Source organism: Mustelus asterias, chromosome 28, assembly GCF_964213995.1.
Source record: "Mustelus asterias chromosome 28, sMusAst1.hap1.1, whole genome shotgun sequence".
In the NCBI taxonomy this organism is placed as follows: Eukaryota; Metazoa; Chordata; class Chondrichthyes; order Carcharhiniformes; family Triakidae; genus Mustelus; species Mustelus asterias.
The window spans coordinates 13,131,672-13,153,163 of NC_135828.1; the positions used below are offsets into that span (position 1 = coordinate 13,131,672).

Sequence of the window (21,492 nt, forward strand, 5' to 3'; positions counted from 1 at the left end):
ATATCAAACCTAACAATTTAGAAGCACTTGAAGATTCTGGAGATGGTGAAAGTTTATTGATTAGTGTCACAAGTCGGCTTACATTCGCACTTCAGTGAAGTTACCGTAAAAATCCCCTAGTCGCCACACTCCGGCGCCTGTTCGGATACACCGAGGGAGAATTTAGCATGGCCAATTCACCTGACCTGCACATCTTTGGACTGTGGAAGGAAACCGGAGCACCCGGAGGAAACCCACGCAGACATGGGGAGAATGTGCAAACTCCACACAGAGAATGACCCAAGCCGAGAATCGAACCCGAGTCCCTGGCACTGTGAGGCTGCAGTGCTAACCACTGTGCAGTTGGCACTGTGGTGGCACTGTGCAGAACAGATTTACTAGAATGGTTCTTGGGATAAGGGATTGCTATTTGGATAGACTGGAGAAATTGGAGTTACATTCTTTAGGACAGTGAAGGCTAGGAACAGATACAATAGTGGTATTTGCAATCAAGAAAGGTTTAAATGGAGTAAATAAGGAGAAACCTTTTCCAGTGGCTGAATGATTAATAATCAAAAGGCACAGATTTTGGGATGGTGATTGGCAAAAGAACCAAAGGCAACATGGGGCAAAACTTCCTTTAACACAATGAGTTGTTTGGATTTTGAATGCCGTGTTCAGTGGGGTAGTGGATACAGATTCAATAGTGGGACTTGCAAGGGGGTTACGCACATACCTGAAGGAGAAAAGAAAAGCAGGGATATGGAGAAAGAGTATGGGTGTCAAATGGACTGGTTTGCTCTTTAATCCAGACTTAATGGGCCAAACAGCCCCCTTTATGCTGTACAATTCTATGAGCTCCCTTTTGTCACTTGAGAAGCCTCAATCACCTCTTATAAAGCCACCTTCAACAGTTTTATAAACGGGGATACCAAGTACAAAATGCTAAACCCAGACAAGTTATTGGTTGGACTACAGTTAGAATCCTGTGTCCAGCTTTGGGTGTTCTACTTTGCAAAATATATCAAATTTTCCATTGAAAAACTAACGTGCAGTATATTTTAAAATCATTTTAAGGTGAGTATTTATTTTCTCATTATTTTCAAATCTAGTGTCCTGTAACGTTGCAATTTAACTAATAAATTGGAATGATTTTCAAAAACCTGCCATGCAAAAGACATCAATGTGTTGAACTGTCACTGTATTGAAATTGGAAAACTCTAACACCAGTTGGGTTTGTGCCTTTTTTAAACTAAAGACCAAAGTTGTTACTCGTGAATTTGTAACAGCAAAATACTACTTAAGATAGTGATCAAAGTAAATTGACAAAAGTTATTTTATTTCAAGCAAGCACCTATTGAAAGTTGGGGCAATTGTGCAAACCAACTGATTGAAATGTATTTGGGACAAAAGAAGGTTGCACTGTAAATCAAATTTGCTTTGATGTATTAGTACACAGTGAAAAGTACTGTTTCTTGCACGCTATACAGACAAAGCATACTGTACATAGAGAAGGAAAGGAGAACGTAGTGTTACAGTCATAGCTTGGGTGTAGAGAAAGATCAACTTAATATGAGGTAAGCCCGTGCAAAAGTCTGATGGCAGCAGAGAAGAAAAGCTATTCTTGAGTTGGTTGGTACGTGACCGGAATATAATGTATATATCATTCTGTGTACGGTATTAAGGATTTTTTGGATTAAAGACCCTTGAACAGCATCAGGATGATATGCTATAATTATTAATTATTCTCATTCAGGAAGGAAGCTTGATAATAAATGTTTCATTTTTGTCTTTGGATTTTTGTGCAATATAATTTTTTCCCCTGAAGTTAAACTAATTTCTGTAAAGTCTACAAGGGGTGGATATGGGAGAGGACAACTATATTGTGGTAATCTTGATCTTTTTAAAAGATCTGACAAAAGGCTTTTTCTTTTATTCCAAAGTTAACAAAAGCTTTGGTTTAAGAAATGTTGGTGTTAATATCTTATTTCTACAACTGCAAATGCAAATATTGTGTGATGCTAGTAATTTAAGCAAAATGAAAAGAATGGCTTTTCTTTGAACTTAAACAGAAGAATGCTAGTATTTATGCAGCACCATATCATGTCTCAAACTCTTCACGTCAATTTGGGATTCTAGAATAAACGCTGGGAACTGCAGCACCCGTTCTGTACCGATAACTTCCTGTAAATAGCAGTAAGATGAATTTATCTGCTGGCTGAAGGAAGAATGTTAGCCGAGATTGATTAAAGACTGAGCACAAAATCTTCAACATAATAGTTCCCTCCAGTACAATCCTTTCATTTGATATATTATTCAACACAGATAAGTTTTTAATTTTTTAAAATTCCTTTTGAGATTTGGCTTAATAGTCATGAACTGCAACAAAGAAAATTACAGGACACGAACAGGCCTTTTGGCCCCCCAAGCCTGCACCGACCATGCTGCCCGACTGAACTAAAACCCCCTATTCTTCTGGGGACCATATCCCTCTATTCCTGTCCTATTCATGTATTTGTCAAGAGGCCCCTTAAAAATCACTATCGTATCTGCTTCCCCTACCTCCCCCGGCAGCGAGTTCCACGCACCCACCACCTCTAATTAAGAAAGCCCACCAACATCTCTACTTTCTCAGAAGACAAAGGAAATTTGGCATGTCAGCTACAACTCTCATCTTTTACAGATGCACCATGGAAAGCATTCTTTCTGATTGGTATGGCTCCTGCTCTGCCCAAGACCACAAGGAATTACAAAAGGCCATGAATGTAGCCCAATCCATTGATTCAGTCTACACTTCCCGCTGCCTCAGCAAAGCAGCCAGCATAATTAAGGACCCCACGCACCCCGGACATTCTCTCTTCCACCTTCTTCCGTCGGGAATAAGTTACAAAAGTCTGAGGTCACGTACCAACCGACTCAAGAACAGCTTCTTCCCTGCTGCTGTCAGACTTTTGAATGGACCTACCCTTGCATTAAGTTGATCTTTCTCTACACCCTAGCTATGACTGTAATACTACATTCTGCACTCTCTCGTTTCCTTCTCTATGAGTGGTATGCTTTGTATAACGCACAAGAAACAATACTTTTCACTATGTTAATACATGTGACAATAATAAATCAAATCAAATCAAACTTGCCTCGTACATCTCCTTTAAACCTTGTATTTATCATAGGCTTGTGAACCAGCAGACTAAATCAAGATATCTGACCCTGAAATATGACAGGATTTTTCATAACTCCCTATGCAGTTAGGGAGTTATGAAAACTCCCTAACTGCATGTATTCACTTACAGCCTTGTGAGTAAGTGAACCCAGGCTTTGTCTTTTCCCATCTGGAACAGGCAATGTTGGGCCAACTGGAGACCACTGCCAGGAACTGCCACTAAGTGTAACATTGGGAACGCCTCACGATCAGGGTTGAGGACCGAGGGAGGGAATATCCAGGACAGGAGAGGCTTAAACCTTTCTTGTTGCACACAGAGGGCTGCTCTGACAAATCAAAAGGTTAAAAAAAAACTTGCCTTATTGAGCTTTTGGCCCTGATTTCACTTTTCGTTAGGTGGTCTTGGCAGGAAAATGACAACTCTCTGTTTAAGCTTTAAGAAAAGTAGTCTGATCCTGACGATATTGGTTCCTGATTAGAAGAGCAGGTTAAAATTTGTAGCCTGCTGGAACAGTGCGAGACCTGGCAGGTGAGTCCCATGGGTGATGGTCTAATTTCTACCACGGTAGGGTTAAAATTGCTCCTCGTTTCAGCAAATCATTTGCATTTATTTTCAATTAATTTTGATTCTGGGAATAGTAAACACAAGTCTGTCGCCACCGTTTTCCCTACGTAGGTACAGGCACATCAGGGAAAGCTGCTTCTCCTCCACCAATACTCATGGATACCAGGCAGATGAGTGAGAAGTTAGAAGCCATCGTTTTCCAACTTCGACAGGTCACTCGAGAACGGGATGAATTACGCAAACAGCTAGCACTTTCTTCTCCTGGGTCCACATTCGATGATTGCAGGTACGGTTCTTGGACTTGTACTTAAGTGTACTTGATGGAGGTGATTCAAAGCTCTAAAACAGCAACTTTGATAATGCGACATGTAATTATCTATGTTTTTTTAAGTGATTGTGTACTTTGTAATAAGTAGAAGAGACATTCCTTTCAAATGTCCTTTCCTTACCATATTAGATTTGGTAAAGAGAATTACAAGTTCTACATTGTTAATGATTACACTTGTAGCCATGTTTAAAGTTTTAAAAAAAGTTTATTAATGTCACAAGTAGGCTTACATTAACACAGCAATGAACTTACTGTGAAAATCCCCTACTTGCCACACTCCGGCGCCTGTTCGGATACACTGAGGGAGAATTTAGCATGGCTAATGCACCTAACTAGCACGTCTTTCGGTCTGTGGGAGGAAACCGGAGCACCCGGAGGAAACCCACAGACACGGGGAGAACGTGCAGACTCCGCACAGACAGTGACCCAAGCTGGGAATCGAACCCAGATCCCTGGCACTGAGAGGCAGCAATGCTAACCACTGTGACACCTATTGATCAGATTATATTCAAGTGTTAAGGGAAGAGCCAAAGAAATTCGAGAAAAACATCAAAAACAGCATTCAGCTTGCCCATTTTCACTGCCCCTGACTGTTCCATCTTGTGTGGCTTTTCTATTCCCAATTTTTCGATCACAGCCAAAGCCATGACTGGGAATAGTAAACACAAGTCTGTCGCCACCGTTTTCCCTACGTAGGTACAGGCACATCAAGGAAAGCTGCTTCTCCTCCACCATCTCTTCCTCAGTCATTCACAGAGTGCTTTGATACCTCAACTTTCCTTCGCTTCAACTTTGTGCATATGTTCAAAAATGAACTGCTTAAAATAAGCATCAGCTTTCCTTACTACTTAGTTACTGCTTATTGATTATCTGCTAAAATAGTGTGTAATATGAATGAAAACGCCGTATTTAATTATTCAACAATGAAAGATCCGTAACAAAGAGAGTTGTCACCACGGTTAGCTCGCGTTCGCTGCAGGTATGCTGAAGAATGCAAATCCAGCCAATAATGAACACTTTCAATCGGGCACATTGTGGTGAAGAGCAAAGAGCCACCCGACTGTGTTCGGGGCGGGTACCGAGTGCTAGGTTAGATCTGGTGCATCTCATTGTGCCAGTCAACCTTCTCAGCTATCATTCTGATGAAATCACAGCAACACTCGCAGTCACTGGGCAAAAACCAGAAGCTGAAGGGAGGTGTGCTTTGATCTCATGCTAGAATTTCAAGCCTTGGTGAAAGTTTAAAGTTTTTTATTTATTATTAGTCACAAGTGAGGCTTACATTAACACTGCAATGAAGTTACTGTGAAAATCCCTGAGTCGCCACACTCCGGCTCCTGTTCAGGTACACCGAGGGAGAATTTAGCATGGCCAATTCACCTAACCTGCACATCTTTGGACTGTGGGAGGAAACCGGAGCACCCGGAGGAAACCCATGCAGACACGGGGAGAATGTGCAAACTCCACACAGACAGTGACCCAAGCTGGGAATCGAACCCAGGTCCCTGGCACTGTGAGGCAGCAGCGCTAACCCACTACGCCACTATCTTGGTGAAAGGGACTGCTGAAACAAATGGTGGTAGACCTTTGTTAAGTTAATACACACATGAAGCACAATTGCCTATCTGGTGTGTAAGGTATTTTATTGTGCATGTCCAAAACGGTGTCATAGGAACATAGGACTGAGGAGCATGCGTAGGTCGTTTGGCCCTTCGACACTGCTCTGCCATCCAGTAAGATCATGGCTGATCTAATTGTGATCTCAACTCCACCTTCCTGTCTACCCCTAAAATCCTCGACTCCCTTGTCTATCGAAATCCAACTCAAAGAACAAAGAAAATTACAGCACAGGAACAGGCTCTCCAAGCCTCCACCGACCATGCTGCCCGTCTGAACTAAAAACCCCTACCCTTCCGGGTACCATGTCCCTCCATTCCCATCCTATTCATGTATTTGTCCAGACGTCCCTTAAAAGTCACTATTGTATCTGTTTCCACTACCTCCCCAGGTAGTGAGTTCCAGGCATCCACCACCCTCTGTGTAAAAAAACTTGCCTCATACATCTCCTTTAAACCTTGCCCCTTGCATCTTAAAACTATGCCCCCTAGTAATTGACTCTTCCACCCTGGGAAAAAGCTTCTGACTATCCACTCTGTCCATGCCCCTCAATCTTGTAGACTTCTATCAATCTTGAATGAATTCAATGACCCAGTTTCCACTGCTCTGAGGAAGAGAACTCTAGACTAACAAATCTCAGAGGGAAAACTTTTCTCTTCATCTCCATCATAAAAGGGAAAGTTCTTATTTTTAAATTGTGTACCCTTCAAGTCTCTCTCACAAGAGGAAATAGCCACTGATTATTCACCCTATTCAAGTCTCCTCAGGATCTTAAATGTTTCGATAAGATCACCTCTCATTCCACAGCTAGACGTATAACTGGTCAGCCATTTCTATTGGATCATGTAAATTCTTTAATTATTTGTTAACTCCAGCTTTCCAGTGCAATATTTGCGAGTTTTCCCAGGACAATTAATTAACCAAGTTGTGAAAAAGTGTTGTTCATTTTGCTGGTAGATATTATTTGTAATACTTACTGGAATGCTATTCTCAATGTCAAGTTTTCTTGGAATGCAGAAAAATTGTGCACACTAAAGTCCACAATGGATACAATATTGGAGTAGAACAGATTTCTCAGCCCTTGGACCAATATTTCAGGAGATGTCATTTGTGGTAACTGAAAGTGTTCAGAGTTGATGGGGTGTAACATGCAAGATACTTGGTGATAGAAAAATCAAATATAAAACTGCTGTTCTTAATGTTGTTCACTCAAGGTCAACTTTAAATTCAAACATCGTTTGAACAAGTGGATTTTCTGTGTTAGGAGCCAGTTTTATTCACCTGGTAACCTTTTAAATAATCGGGGCATAATAAAAATTAGAACTGAGCAATTCAGGAGTGAAAGCAGGAAGCATTTATTCACGTCGAGAGTGGTGGAAATGTGAAACTGTCCATACCCGAAAGACTGGGGAGGGTGGTGGGGTGGGGGGAGTGTGGGAGGTGGTTGTCAATGGGAACTTTTTAACATTGATTAATTTTTCTTAGGAAAAGGCATACAGGAGTGTGGAGCTATGGTGGGAAAATGCAGATTCCGGCATCTCCACATCGGGAAAATGCAGATCAGCCATGATCTAATTCTTCAACATTTTGTTCATAATGTTCCTCAGTCTTGTTTGGAGTGACTCCTTGATTCTGCTGCTGCTAATATCTTGTTTCTTTGTCTCAACAGACCCAGCCCAAAGCCGAGCCATGACTATGAGAGACTGAAGATGCAGTGCATGAAAGCCATGTCAGACCTGCAGTCTCTGCAAAACCAACACACAAAAACACTGAAGAAATGTGAGGAGGCTGTCAAAGAAGCAGATTTTTATCAGTAAGTGCCAATAGCAATAGCAGCTATATAGTGTGCCTTAAGGTATTAAAATGTCCCAAGGAAGTTCACAGGGAGCGTTACAAAATGAAGTGTGACACAACCACAAAATGAAAGGTTAAGGCAAGTGACCAAAAGTAATTTAAAGGAGGCCAAAAAAGTGGAGAGATGGAGCAATAAAGGGAGAGGATTCCAGAGCTTAGGGATCCGGAAGGCACTGCCAACAATGGTGATGTGATTGAAATCAGGAGTTCAAAAGGCCTGAATATAGGAACACACAGGGTCGTAGGGCTGAACGAGATTAAAAGCTAGGGAGCAGTGAGATCATGGAAGGATTTGAAAATAAGAATGAGAATTTTATTATCGAGGCGTTTGTTTGACCGGGTTAGTGTAGCTCAGCGGGTACAGGGGTGATGGGGTAACGGGATGTGCTGTGAATTAAGAGATGGGCAGAGTTTAATGTGACCTGAAGCTAGAGGGTGGAGGACAGCCAAGAGTGTGTTGGAATAGTCACGTCCAGAGGCAAAAATAAGCACAGGTGAGAGTTTCAGCGACAGATGAGCTGAGACGGGTGGAATTAGGTGATGATGTGGAGATGGAAATAGGTGGTTGTAGTGCGGACATGGTCAAAGCTCATCTCCGAGCCAAATATGGCACTGAGGCTGCGAAGAGACTGGTGATGGCGACAGCATCCACATTTACTGAGATTTTCCGCAATAACAAGACTTTACTTCAACCTCCTGCTGATATCTCAATCAAGCAAGCTTGTAATTCCAATTTAAAATTATGCAGCAATTTGTATGTCTCATCTTTTCATTAGAACCGGGGCAGGAGAGAAAAATGATTGGGACGGGGAAAGTGTTTGAGGCGGGGAGTTGAATCTCGAGTCTAAGAGGGAGCAGCAAGGCCAAGAAGAGAACACAAACTGTCTTAATTAAAATCATTTTCACATCAGTGTATCCCCAACCATGCGAGAGTCTTCAGTGCATCTGCTGTAAACACACGATGCACTAAATCATTCTTTATTAATTACAAAATTAGTTACATTAAAATGAAACCTGTTTTTAAGTGCTGTGATCCTTTAATAATTTCATTAAATAAATTTCATTGCTCAACCAGGAATTGAATTGTATACATGGCCTAAAAAATTAGAGATTTAATAGAATGAATTGTACAACAGAAGACCTTGGAGCACCTCTGAATGACTGAGAAATAAATATCTTTCAGTGGAAAGGTTCTGTGGAGTATCGAAAAATAAGGTTTGAAAAAATCAGTGGAATTAAATCAATACATCTTGGAAAAGCTCTATATAGTATTGGATAATAAAATATGAACAAAAAAGTTCTTGGGAGAGTGTGACATTAAATATATATCAGTGAAAAGTAGAGGCATACAATTTAGGCCATTTGCCCACTCGAGCTTGCTCTACCATTCAATAAGGTATTGGTTGTACTGACTGTGGCTTTGACTTGATTTTCCTGTCTACCCTGATACCCTTTGATTCTCTTGTTAGTCAAGAATCTACTTGCCTCTTCCTGAAAAAAATATTCTACACTTCTTTGGGCAAGAGGGTTTCACAGATTCACAACCCTCTTAAGAGAAATAAATTCTCCACATCTCCATTTTAAATGGGAGACCCCCTTATTTTTAAATGATGCCCCTTGGTCCTGGTCTCCCACAAGGGGAAATGTTGTTTCAGCATCCATTCTGTCCGATTGCCTCAGAATCTTTTATGTTTCAGTAAGGTAACCTCTCATTCTTCTAAACTCCCAACAGGCCAGGGGCGGCACAGTGGTTAGCACTGCTGCCTTACAGCACCAGGGACCCAGGTTCGATTCCGGCCCTGGTCACTGTGTAGAGTTTGCACTTCCTCCCCGTGTCTGCATGGGTTTCCTCTGGGTGCTCCAGTTTCCTCTTACAGTCCAAAAGATGTGTGGGTTAGGTTGATTGGGCATGCTAAAATTGACCCGAGTGTCGGGATTAGCAGGGTAAATGTGTGGGATTATGGGAACAGGGCTTGGGTGGGATTGTTGTCGGTACAGACCCGATGGGCCGAACAGCCTCCTTCTGTATTGTAGGGATTCTATAAAATCTGTCCAACCTTTCCTCGTATGAAAAAGCCCTCATCCCAGGAATCAGAAGCCAAAACTTTACATAGTACTCTAGGTGTGGTCTCACTACTGTCTTATACAACTCTAGCAAAACTTTCCTACTTTTATATTCCATTTCTCTTTCAATAAACAACATTCCATTTGACTTCCTAATCACTTGCTGCGCCTGTTTTTTGTGATTCGTTTTGCCACTCCGATCCCTCTGTACTGCAGCGTTCTGCAATCTCTCTCCACTTAATTTGTATTCTGTTTTTCTATTCTTCCTGCTAAAGTGGTCAAGTTCACATTTTCCCACATTATACTCCATCTGTCAAATTACTGCCCATTCACTTAACCTAACTTTATCCCGTTACCAGACTCCTTATGTCCTCTTCACAACTTGTTTCTCACCTATCTTTGTATCAACAGTAAGTATAGCAACTATACATTAGGTTACTGCATTCAAGTCATGAATATAGATTGTAAATAGTTGAGGCCCCAGTACTGATCCCGGGGCACTCCACTCATTATATCTTGCCAACCTGAAAATGACCCAATTATGCCGACCCTCTGTTTCCTGTTCCTTCATCCTTGCAAATTTGTTAGTCATTACAACATGAGCTCTTATTTTGTGGTAACATTTGATATGGCACCTTGTCAAATGCCTTTTGGGAATCTAAGTACACTACATCCACAGATTCCCCTTAATCCACGTTGCTTTTAACTTCCTCAAAGAACTCTAATTAATTAGCCAAACACAATTTCCCTTTCACAAAACCATATTGACTCTGCCTGGTTGCATTGAGATTTTCTAAATGCCCCGCTCTAATCTCAATAATAGATTCCAGCATCTTCTCTATGACAGATGTTAAGTTAACTGGCCTGTTGTGTCCTGCTTTCTGTCTCCCTCCTTTCTTGATTAGAAGAGTTCTATTCAAATCAAAAAGGAAAACTAATGCTTCTATATCTCAGCAGCCATTTTTTTTAAGACCCTAGGATGAAGTCAGATCCTGAGGACTTGTCAGTTCTAATAATTTTCTAAATAGCCTTTCCCTGGTGATTGTAACTGTTTTAAGCTCCCTCCCTTTCACCTCCTGCTTTACAATTATTTCTGGGATTGTATTTGTCTCCTCAACAGTGCAAAAATATCTGTTCAATTTATCTTCCATTTCCTTATTTTCCATTATTAATTCCCTAGACTCGCTTTCTCGAGGTCCAATGCTGATTTTACTTCTTGTTAGATATCCATAGAAGCTCATTCCACCTGTTTCTACGTTTCTGGCTCGGTTTCACACGTACTCTAATTTCTCTGTCTTTATCCTTTTTAGGTCATTCTTTGCTTGTTTTTCAGATTCTGTCCAACCTTCTGACCTGCTACTGGTCCTCCTTGCGGAATTGTACACTTTTACTTTCAATTTAATACTATTTTCAACTTTCTCCGTTAGCTACGGATGGTATGACCTTCCCCTGGAACTTCTCTTTCTCACTGGAATGTGTCAGAAATATCTCATTAAATGCCTGCCACCCCATCTCTACTGATCCTCAATCTAATTTTCCAGTTCACTTGAGCCAGCTCTTTCTTCCTACCCTCGTAATTGCACTTACTTAAGTTTAAAACACTAGTCTTAGGCCTACTCTTCTCTCCTGTGAAGTACGAAGTAATATTCATTAGAGAAGAGAGACCACGCCGAAAGAGTCTCTTCCCTGAGGCAGTTGATGTGGATTCTTGGATTTAGGTTTATGTCCAAAAAAGAAAATTGGACAATATTTCTGTCATATTCCAGTTACATAAGAAATAGGAGCAGGAGTAGGCCACCTAGCCCCTCAAGCCTGCCCCGCCATTCAATAAGATCATGGCTGATCTGAAGTGGATCAGTTCCACTTACCCGCCTGATCCCCATAACCCCTAATTCCCTTACCGATCAGGAATCCATCTATCTGTGATTTAAACATATTCAACGAGGTAGCCTCCACCACTTCAGTGGGCAGAGAATTCCAGAGATTCACCACCCTCTGAGAGAAGAAGTTCCTCCTCAACTCTGTCCTAAACTGACCCCCCTTTATTTTGAGGCTGTGCCCTCTAGTTCTAGCTTCCTTTCTAAGTGGAAAGAATCTCTCCACCTCTACCCTATTCAGCCCCTTCATTATCTTATAGGTCTCTATAAGATCCCCCCCTCAGCCTTCTAAATTCCAACGAGTACAAACCCAATCTGTTCAGTCTCTCCTCATAATCAACATCCTCATCTCTGGTATCAACATGGTGAACCTTCTCTGCACTCCCTCCAAGGCCAATATATCCTTCCGCAAATAAGGGGACCAATACTGCACACAGTATTCCAGCTGCGGCCTCACCAATGCCCTGTACAGATGCAGCAAGACATCTCTGCTTTTATATTCTATCCCCCTTGCGATATAGGCCAACATCCCATTTGCCTTCTTGATCACCTGTTGCACCTGCAGACTGGGTTTTTGCGTCTCATGCACAAGGACCCCCAGGTCCCTTTGCACAGTAGCATGTTGTAATTTTTTTCCATTTAGATAATCCAATTTGCTATTATTTCCTCCAAAAGTGAATAACCTCACATTTGTCAACGTTATACTCCATCTGCCAGATCCTCGCCCACTCACTCAGCCTGTCCAAATCTCTCTGCAGACCTTCTACGCCCTCCACACGATTCACTTTTCCACTTATCTTTGTGTCGTCTGCAAACTTTGTTACCCTACACTCAGTCCCCTCCTCCAGATCGTCTATATAAGTGGTAAATAGTTGAGGCCCCAGTACCGATCCCTGCGGCGCGCCACTAGTTACCATCTGCCAACCAGAAAAGCACTCATTTATTCCGACTCTCTGCTTCCTGTCGGATATGATGTGGAGATGCCGGCGTTGGACTGGGGTAAACACAGTAAGAAGTTTAACAACACCAGGTTAAAGTCCAACAGGTTTATTTGGTAGCAAAAGCCACACAAGCTTTCGGAGCTCTTAGCCCCTTCTTCAGGTGAGTGGGAATTCTGTTCACAAACAGAGCTTATAAAGACACAGACTCAATTTACATGAATAATGGTTGGAATGCGAATACTTACAACTAATCAAGTCTTTAAGAAACGAAACAATGTGAGTGGAGAGAGCATCAAGACAGGCTAAAAAGATGTGTATTGTCTCCAGACAAGACAGCCAGTGATTGTCGGATAGCCAATCCCCAATCCACGCTAACACCCTACCCCCAACTCCGTGTGACCCAATCTTCTTCAGCAACCTTTTGTGAGGCACCTTATCAAACGCCTTTTGGAAATCCAAAAACACCGCATCCACCGGTTCCCCTCCGTCAACTGCACTAGTCATATCTTCATAAAAATCCAACAAGTTCGTCAAGCACGACTTTGGGGAAAGTTGATGGGAAATGTGCTGGCAAGCTGGTGTGTTGCATCGCAGGCTGACACAGTGGTTAGCACTGCTGCCTCATGGCACCAAGGACCTGGGTGCGATTCCCGGCTTGAGTCACTGTCTGCGTGGAGTCTGTACGTTCTCCCCGTGTCCGTGTGGGTTTCCTCCGGGTGCTCCGGTTTCTCCCCTCAGTCTGAAAGATGTGCTGGTTAGGTGCATTGTCTATGCTAATTCTCCCACAGTGTACCCAAACAGGCGCCAGAGTGTGGCGACTCGGGGATTTTCACAGTAACTTCATTGCAGTGTTAATGTAAACCTATTTGTGACATTAATAAATAACTTTAAACTCTTAGCCCACTCTATCGCTTGCTTAGATTTTTACCTTACGATCTGTCAGACGGTGGAAACTGACACTGTAAAATGCGTGGGCATATTTCAGTAAGGTGATGAATGACTGGCTAACCTCATACATCTCATTTTCTGTCATTGTGGCCTCATTGACACTCGGTAGAAATCATATCCAGGGTTGCTAGGTGATGAGCAAATGAAGGAAATACATTTGAAAAGGCAAGCATGTTTTATTTGAATTAGTTCTTGGGATATGAATGATACTGACAAGGCAGTATTTATTGTCCATTCGTACTTGCCTGGAGGGCATCAAGAGTCAACGACAGAGTGCAAAATGTGTAAGCCAGACTGGGTCGGTCCCTTTTTGCAACAATACAACAGCTTTCATGATGATGTTTTCTGTTGTCGGCCAACAAATTACCAGATTTATCAAATTCAGTTGTACAACTTGCCACGACGAGACTTGAACTCTTGATCCCTGGACATTCAACCCGGCAACATTTTTCATGTAGGGGAAAGTTATAAGAATTACCTTGGCTACTAATGAAGTCCCACATGATTAATGGGAATCAGACCTAATATGAAATAAAAGGAAACAAAGACAACTCTATCAGCTTAAAATAAGTAGGGAATGGTTTTGGAAAAAGGCTGGAGGAGAACCCCATGTAGCCACGATTTTCAAAAAACATGAGGATCGCTTTAGAAAGAAGTGTGCATATCTCACTGCCCTCCTTCATCTCTTTTACCAATGAAATCGACCGCTGAGCACCCGCTATATAGTTTATCTGTATCTTTAAATAATTTATGATAAATTAATTTGAAAGACATTCCTGAAAATTTAAACCAAGATGTGTGACAAAAGAGATTGGATTTTAAGAATTGGACAGCATATAATGATGGGAAATGTCACATCGCATAGTGTTGGGCATTGGAGCTTAGAGACTATTTGATATTTAAAACTATGGATGTGACCTGACTACAGAAACAAGCCTGTATTAAATTCGTGAAACCTAAATAAGGGGGATCAGAATTGCAGTTAATGATGTGAAAGAGCGGTTAGATTGACTCTATAACGGGGCAAACAGATAGTAAATTCAATGCAATAATGATAAATTTGAAGTTCAGCATACATATAGAAAATTAAATGCGGCAATAAGTTTAAAGTCTACAAAGAGGCACATCTCATTCCTGCAAACTATTAAATAGTATGCATAAATTGAACCCCGAATGTTATATCAAAGTGAGTCAGGCTAACACATCCAGATTAAAGTCCCAGGCATCAATTTAAACTAATGCAAATTCATTTAAAACCAGCATTAGAAAAATATCTCTCTCGTAATCAACGCTTAATATGATCTGCCAGGTGAGGTAACAGAATCAGCCATTGACAATATAATTTGATGCTAGTCTTCCAGTGAATTAATCAGAAGCGTAAGTATTGATGGATTGGAAGGCATTTTCTTGCATTCTTCGAATGTACCCAACGTGCTTCAAGAGTTTGTGAAACCATTGTCAGATTTGTGGAAGAATACATGAATTTAAACATTCCCTACAGAGGGTAGATCACACGACAGCCCAAGTAAATCCCATTAAAAGCTATTCTGAAATGCTGCCCATAGATTATGCAAATTGAGGGTGAGAGCTTTTCTCTTAAAATTCAGCGTGGCCAAAGGCCAGAAAATTCATTTTTTTTGGCGAGAATTGCCAAGCTATAGTTACATCTTCATAAAGTAGTTAATTTTCATATTTGAATCCACCATTGTCGTAGTCATAGCAGCTCAGATGGAAATTGTTGGGGAGTTTTAATATGACACAACTTCGCTGCTAATGGAATCCTAATAGGTTGTAGATCATTTCACATAAACAGAAATTGATGGGAAAGGAACATTGTTTGCTATGTGCAGAGTGACTAAATCACATGAATGTATGTATGTGAGAACGTGCAAGGCCGATCTTTGTTTTTGGATTTGTACCTATAGAGTGTCTGTATTCTTGTCCAGATTATGGTTAAAATCCATTTGAGACCTTATTCACCTTTGTAACGTGTTCCAATTATCCATTATTCCCTTTAATTATTGTGCTTGTTTTCACTTCGTAAGACTATGTTAATATCTTAACTTGCAAATTCTAAAAGTGTCAATTCATTAAGCCATCTACTTGTCGGGTAATTTTATCACAAAAGTACAGTTGCAAAATAGCGCTCTCATGTTAATATGGCATGCAGAAGTCACAATTAAATATTGTCTAAATGTAGTGCTGTGTATAAATGAATGATTCAGATTGTTCGTTGACGGTGGTTAGCACTGCTGCCTCACAGCGCCAGGGACCCGTGTTCAATTCCGGCCTCGGGTGACTGTCAGTGTGGAGTTTGCACATTCTCCCCATGTCTGCGTGGGTTTCCACCGGGTGCTCCAGTTTCCTCCCACAGTCCAAAGATGTGCGGGTTAGGTTGATTGGCCATGCTAAAATTGCCTCTGGTGTCCCAAGACGTGTAGTTTAGGGGGATTAGCAGGGTAAATACGTGGGGATAGGAGTTGGCTGGGATTGTTGTCGGTGCAGGCTCGATGGGACGAATGGCCTCTTTTCTGCATTGTAGGGATTCTATGATTCTAAGTTCAAGTCCAGTCTTACGTTAGTTACAGAGTAAAATAAATCTATACTGGACCATCTTTCCTTCAGATATCTGCGACACAGTGCCCTGTTATTATATTTTTAACTCTCTGTAGTTATCCATTCCAATCTATAGCAAATTTTCATTCCGTGAACCATGACATCTTCTTAACCCTTTGATAACTTTAGTAGTTTCTCAAATGCAGTACCATTCAGTCCATTGTGCATATTTTGGAAGAGCTATCCAATTAATCCCACGCTCTGCTCTTTCTCTGTACCTTGCACATTTTTCCTTTCCTAGGATATATTAAAGATGCAAATTGAATTGTAATCAAATCGGCTTCAGTAGCGTTGCCAAGTGTTATCTTGTTGAGTATGACAGAAATTGACTATTGTTTGCCGACTGATTTGGAATCAATTATTTGGAACTGCTGTAGAGCTGAGAGAACATTAGCAATATTTAAATACAATAACTATATTACATCTTTCCTTTCTCAGTTTCCTTCATCTTTTCCCCTCCATTTTGGGATGCAGTTCCTCTGGGTCCATGGTGCCTTGTTCATGTAGCGGTTATGCATTTGTCAGCAGAGGGTAGTAGCAGGGCCCAAAACTATTTTTGAGGGTGTTTTCTGAGGAGATAAACACTGCCTGAGCTTAATTTTCTTGAAGGTTGCTTTTTGATTTTTGGGGGCTTTTTTAATTTTCACTATCTCCTTTATTTGGTGATGCAGTCACATGGTGACATTGCCTACTGTATCTGCATTGAACATTTTTTAGGGTTTCCTTCTTTGGGTAGATCGCACAAATACCAAATTGAAAGGCACTATATCTTACATTCCTCATGAAAAATTCAAGTCGTACATGATAATTGTTCAAACTGTTTGTAAGATACCAGAGAGCAAGACTTTATCTGCAGTAGTATCATCATGCACTAATATAAAAACTATAATCAATCCATATCCTCCCAGAGCTCAAATATTATTATTTATTGCTGTTAGTACTTGCTTTTGCTCACCAGTCTTTTTGCTGCTTCCCGTTCATTGCTCTTCCCGAATCATAAGCTGCTAGTTAGCCCCCCTGCTCACTGGCCCTCCCATTCGCTCTCTCATTGCTTCCTGTTTGCTGCTCTTATTGCTGCCTTTCTCCTAACTCCTCGCTGAGGGAGAGGGGCAGTGAGCAAGAGGAAGGGAGCCAAATGGATGCTGAGTGGGAGAGGGTCAGGAATGCCAGCTCATGCGGGGGGGGGGGGGGTCTGGAGCCTGTCCACCATCTACAAGGCACAAGTTATGAGTGTGATGGAATACTCTCCATTTCCCTGGATGAGTGCAGCTCCAACAACAGTCATGAAGCTTGACATCATCCAAGACAAAGCAGCCTTTTTGATTGACGCCCCATCCATCACCTTAAATATTCTCCCACCTCTACCGACGCACAGTGGCAGCAACATGTTTTATGTACAAGATGCACTGCAGTATATCACTAAGGCTTCTTCAACAGCACCTTCCAAACCGGCCACGTAGAAAGGCAAGGGTGGCAGAGGCATAAGAACACCACCATCTGCATGTTCTCCTCCATGTCACACACTATTCTGACTTGGAACTCTATAGCCATTTCTTCACTGTTGCTGAGTGAAAATCCTGGAATTAACCTCTCCAATAGCACTGTGCATGTACCTACACATGTATACTGCAACAGTTCAAGAAAGCAGTTCCTCACCACCACCTTCTCGAGGGAAGCTATGGATGCTGGCATTGCCAGAATCACCACATACTGTGAAAGAATAAATATAAAGGGCTGATGAGTGGGAGGGTCAGTGGAAGGGAATGAGTGAGGGGAATTGGGATAGTGGTGGCAAATAATGCGCCAGGAAGTATCTAAGGAATATACTGAGATGTACAGTTCCTCTGTCTGTATGGCGGTGACTATTTGTATTTTCAATTTTTCACCCCGTCTTTGATTTTTCACAGGCGTTTTTGTAGCTTTTGAGGATGAATTTTCCCACCACCCCTGTGTATTTTGAGCGTTGTGAGGTTGGTTTCTTTCTTTGGGGTGATTAATGAAAGAATCTGGTTACTGCTATGGTCATTTTCAAAATAATGAGGCGATTCTGTTTGTTTATTTTCTAGTATCTCAATGCTGGTTTTGTTAGAGTTGAACAAGATCTGATTTGCTATTTTTTGAGGGTTCTTTACATTTTGGGCTGTATTAAAATTGACTTTCATCCAACCGGACAGCTGGTTGCTGGTGTGTGTAACAACATACAGGAATATCCGACTGTGTAAAGGGACTAAAGTAAATTACAATACTTCATTTGTCCTGCAGAACCACTTCAACTTGACAGTTTGTTTCTGACTGTGATACTATTCGCAATTGCTGGTGAGCGAAGAAAAATGCACTGCCAGCAAGTACAGCCAGCCAGAAACAATGTCTACCTCTGCCCTTGTTTATATTGCTGCTATGAAAACCACTTCTTTAGCTTTGTCTCACAGTTTCCAATGCTGCAGGCATCAACAACAGCACTGAAGGGGAAATGCATCAACCCATTTTCCTGTGGTTCACTATATAATTACACAGCAAAAAGAGTTACTTTACGCACATGGAACAGTTTTACACATTTAAATAGAAGAGTGTACACAGCTTAAGACTGCTCTATTTCCCTCCCCATTCCCTTTTTGGTTTCTGAGGTTCTTTATTTTGAGACCTAGAATCCACCACAAAGTACTTTTTTTTTTGTAACACCTAAACATGACTTAAGATGTCATGGTTTCAGTGAAGAATGATGTGGAGATGCCGGCGTTGGACCGGCCTTTAAGACTTGATTACCTGTAAAGTCTCGCATTCCAACCATTATTTTGTAAATTGAGTTTGTGTCTTTATATGCCCTGTTTGTGAACAGAACTCCCACTTACCTGACGAAGGAGCAGCGCTCCGAAAGCTAGTGGCTTTTGCTACCAAATAAACCTGTTGGACTTTAACCTGGTGTTGTGAGACTTCTTTCAGTGAAGAGTGCAGGACTGCATGCCAGGAGCAGCAACAGGCATACCTAAAAAATAAACTGTTAGCCTGGTGAACCTACAACTCAGGACTACTTACATGCTGCTTAGCATGCAATAGACAGAGCTAAGCGATCCCACAAGCAACAGATCAGACCTAAGCTCTGCAGTCCTGTCCCATCAAGTCGTGAATGGTGATGGACAATTAACTCGCTGCTTGAGGAGGCTCCACAAATATTCCTTTCCTCAATGATGGTGGAACCCAGCTGTCACGAACCCAGCTGATGATAACTGCGAGAGAGGCCCAACTTGGAAACACCAGTTCGTGGTGACATTGTTTTGTCTACAGGAACGGTATAAGGGGCCACGTGTGATACCCAGGGAGGACAGTAACCAGTCCAGTCGTAGTATAGCAATTATTAAAGACTATTGATTACAACATAGAAAAGGCACATATACAAGAATGAGACTATTATAATCTGAAACAGTTGCATGCAAGCCTACTGAAGACACCCACGCAGTTTAAGTAGAAATTACCCTTCTGATCCAAAGTTCATTTGCAAGATCTAAGCTACTTCAGGACTTCCCTCGGCCCAAACAACATCCAACCCAATAGATCTATAATAAAAGCCAACTTATAGTTACCACACTGTATACAGTTGAGTAGTTATTATTGGGGGTGGGGGAGGAGGAGGAGGAGTGTTGCTCCTTGGTTCAACGAAGATGAGGGTTTTAACTGCCTCCACGAAGGTACTCTGCATGTTTGCTTCTGGTCTGCTAACCAGCATTGGCTTACAGGCTGATAGCTGGACTCTGTGCTAGATGGATACTGCCTTGCTGCCTCCACAAAACGGTTGCCAATTATATCATTGTTTCCCTTTGTATATTTGGCTGTCTATCCCCTTGGCTTCTGCTAGTACTGACATTATCATATCTCAGTCTTCCCTGAATGGTACCATTGTCTCCCCGAAGTATTTCCTATCAGCAGGATGATGTATGTTTTTGGTCTTTCTACACCTACTAATCTTGTTATTTGGATTCACATCCTGTGAAATACCTGGTGGCTTCGAACCTCGTTGTTGGGACTTGCATTCTCTAAAATACCACCTGAAAAGTAAGAGTTTTAACAACACCAGGTTAAAATACCACCAGGTAAGTGGGAGTTCTGTTCACAAACAGGGCATATAAAGACACAAACTCAATTTACAAGACTTTGGACTTGCTGGCACATTCATGACACACCATATCAGTGCAAAAGACAAGGCTGTAATATTTGTAACAATCTTCGGCCAGAAGTGTTGAGTGGATGATCCACCTTGGCCTCCTCCTGAGGTCATGTGCATCATAGATGCTAGAATTCAGCCAATTTGATTCACTGCACGTGATATCAAGAAATGGCGAAAAGCACTGGGTACTGCAAAAGCTATGGGCTCTGGCAGTAATACTGGAGACTTATGTTCCAGGACTTGCCGTGCCCTTAGCCAAGTTGTTCCAGTACAGCTACAACACTGGCATCTCATTGAATCCTACAGTGCAGAAGGAGGCCATTCGGCCCATCGAGACTGCACTGACCACAATTCCACCAGGCCCTATCCCCATGCATTGACCCTAGCGAGTCACCCTGACACTAAGGGATAATTTAGCATGGTCAATCCACCTAACGTGCACATCTTTGGACTGTGGGAGGAAACCGGAGCACCTGAAGGAAACCCATGCAGACATGGGGAGAACGTGCAAATTCCGCACAGACAGTGACCCAAGCCGGGAATCGAACCCGGGTCCCTGGCATTGTGAGGCATCGGCACTAACCACTGGCCACCGGGCCACCCAATGTCTTCCCTGAATGATACCAATGGTCATGATGTGGAGATGCCGGCGTTGGACTGGGGTAAACACAGTAAGAGTTTTAACAACACCAGGTTAAAGTCCAACAGGTTTATTTGATAGCAAATGCCATTAGCTTTTGGAGTGCTGCTCTTTCATCAGATGGAGTGGATGTCTGCTCACAAGCAAGGCATACAGAGACACAAACTCAAGTTACAGAATACTGATTAGAATGCGAATCTTTACAGCTAATCAAGTCTTAAAGATACAGACAATGTGAGTGGAGAGAGCATTAGGCACAGGTTAAAGAAATGTGTTTTGTCTCCAGGCAGGACAGCCAGTGAGATTCTGCAGGTCCAGGCAAGCTGTGGGGGTTACTGATAGTGTGACGTGAACCCTAGATCCCGGTTTAGGCCGTCCTCATGTGTGCGGAACTTGGCTATCAGTTTCTGCTCAGCGACTCTGCGCTATCGTGTGTCGTGAAGGCTGCCTTGGAGAATGCTTATCCGAAGATCAGAGGTCGAATGCCCATGTACCATGCCTCGGGACATCCTTTCCTGCATCATATCAGGTAGACAATGTTGGCCGAGTTGCAAGAGTAGGTACCATGTACCTGGTAGATAGTGTTCTCACGTGAGATGATGGCATCCGTGTCGATGATCCGGCACGTCTTGCAGAGGTTGCAAGAGGCATGGTACATTGGGGAAACCATGCAGATGCTATGACAACGGATGAATGAACACCGCTCGACAATCATCAGGCAAGACTGTTCTCTTCCTGTGG

At 42.1% G+C, this 21,492-nt stretch overlaps 1 protein-coding gene across 15 annotated transcripts in view; it reads left to right on the plus strand.

Moving 5' to 3' along the window:
• Window positions 1-21,492, plus strand: part of dlg5a (discs, large homolog 5a (Drosophila)) — a 210,359-nt gene that overhangs the window by 89,258 nt on the left and 99,609 nt on the right. For all 15 annotated transcript variants that reach the window (XR_013495633.1, XM_078199527.1, XM_078199533.1 and 12 more), the window contains exons 5-6: window positions 3,819-3,993; window positions 7,322-7,465. Coding sequence is in view for 14 of the 15 variants with exons in the window: in XM_078199527.1 (XP_078055653.1) it covers window positions 3,819-3,993; window positions 7,322-7,465 (319 nt within the window). In the remaining variant the exon portion in view is untranslated. The remainder of the gene's footprint in view (window positions 1-3,818; window positions 3,994-7,321; window positions 7,466-21,492) is intronic.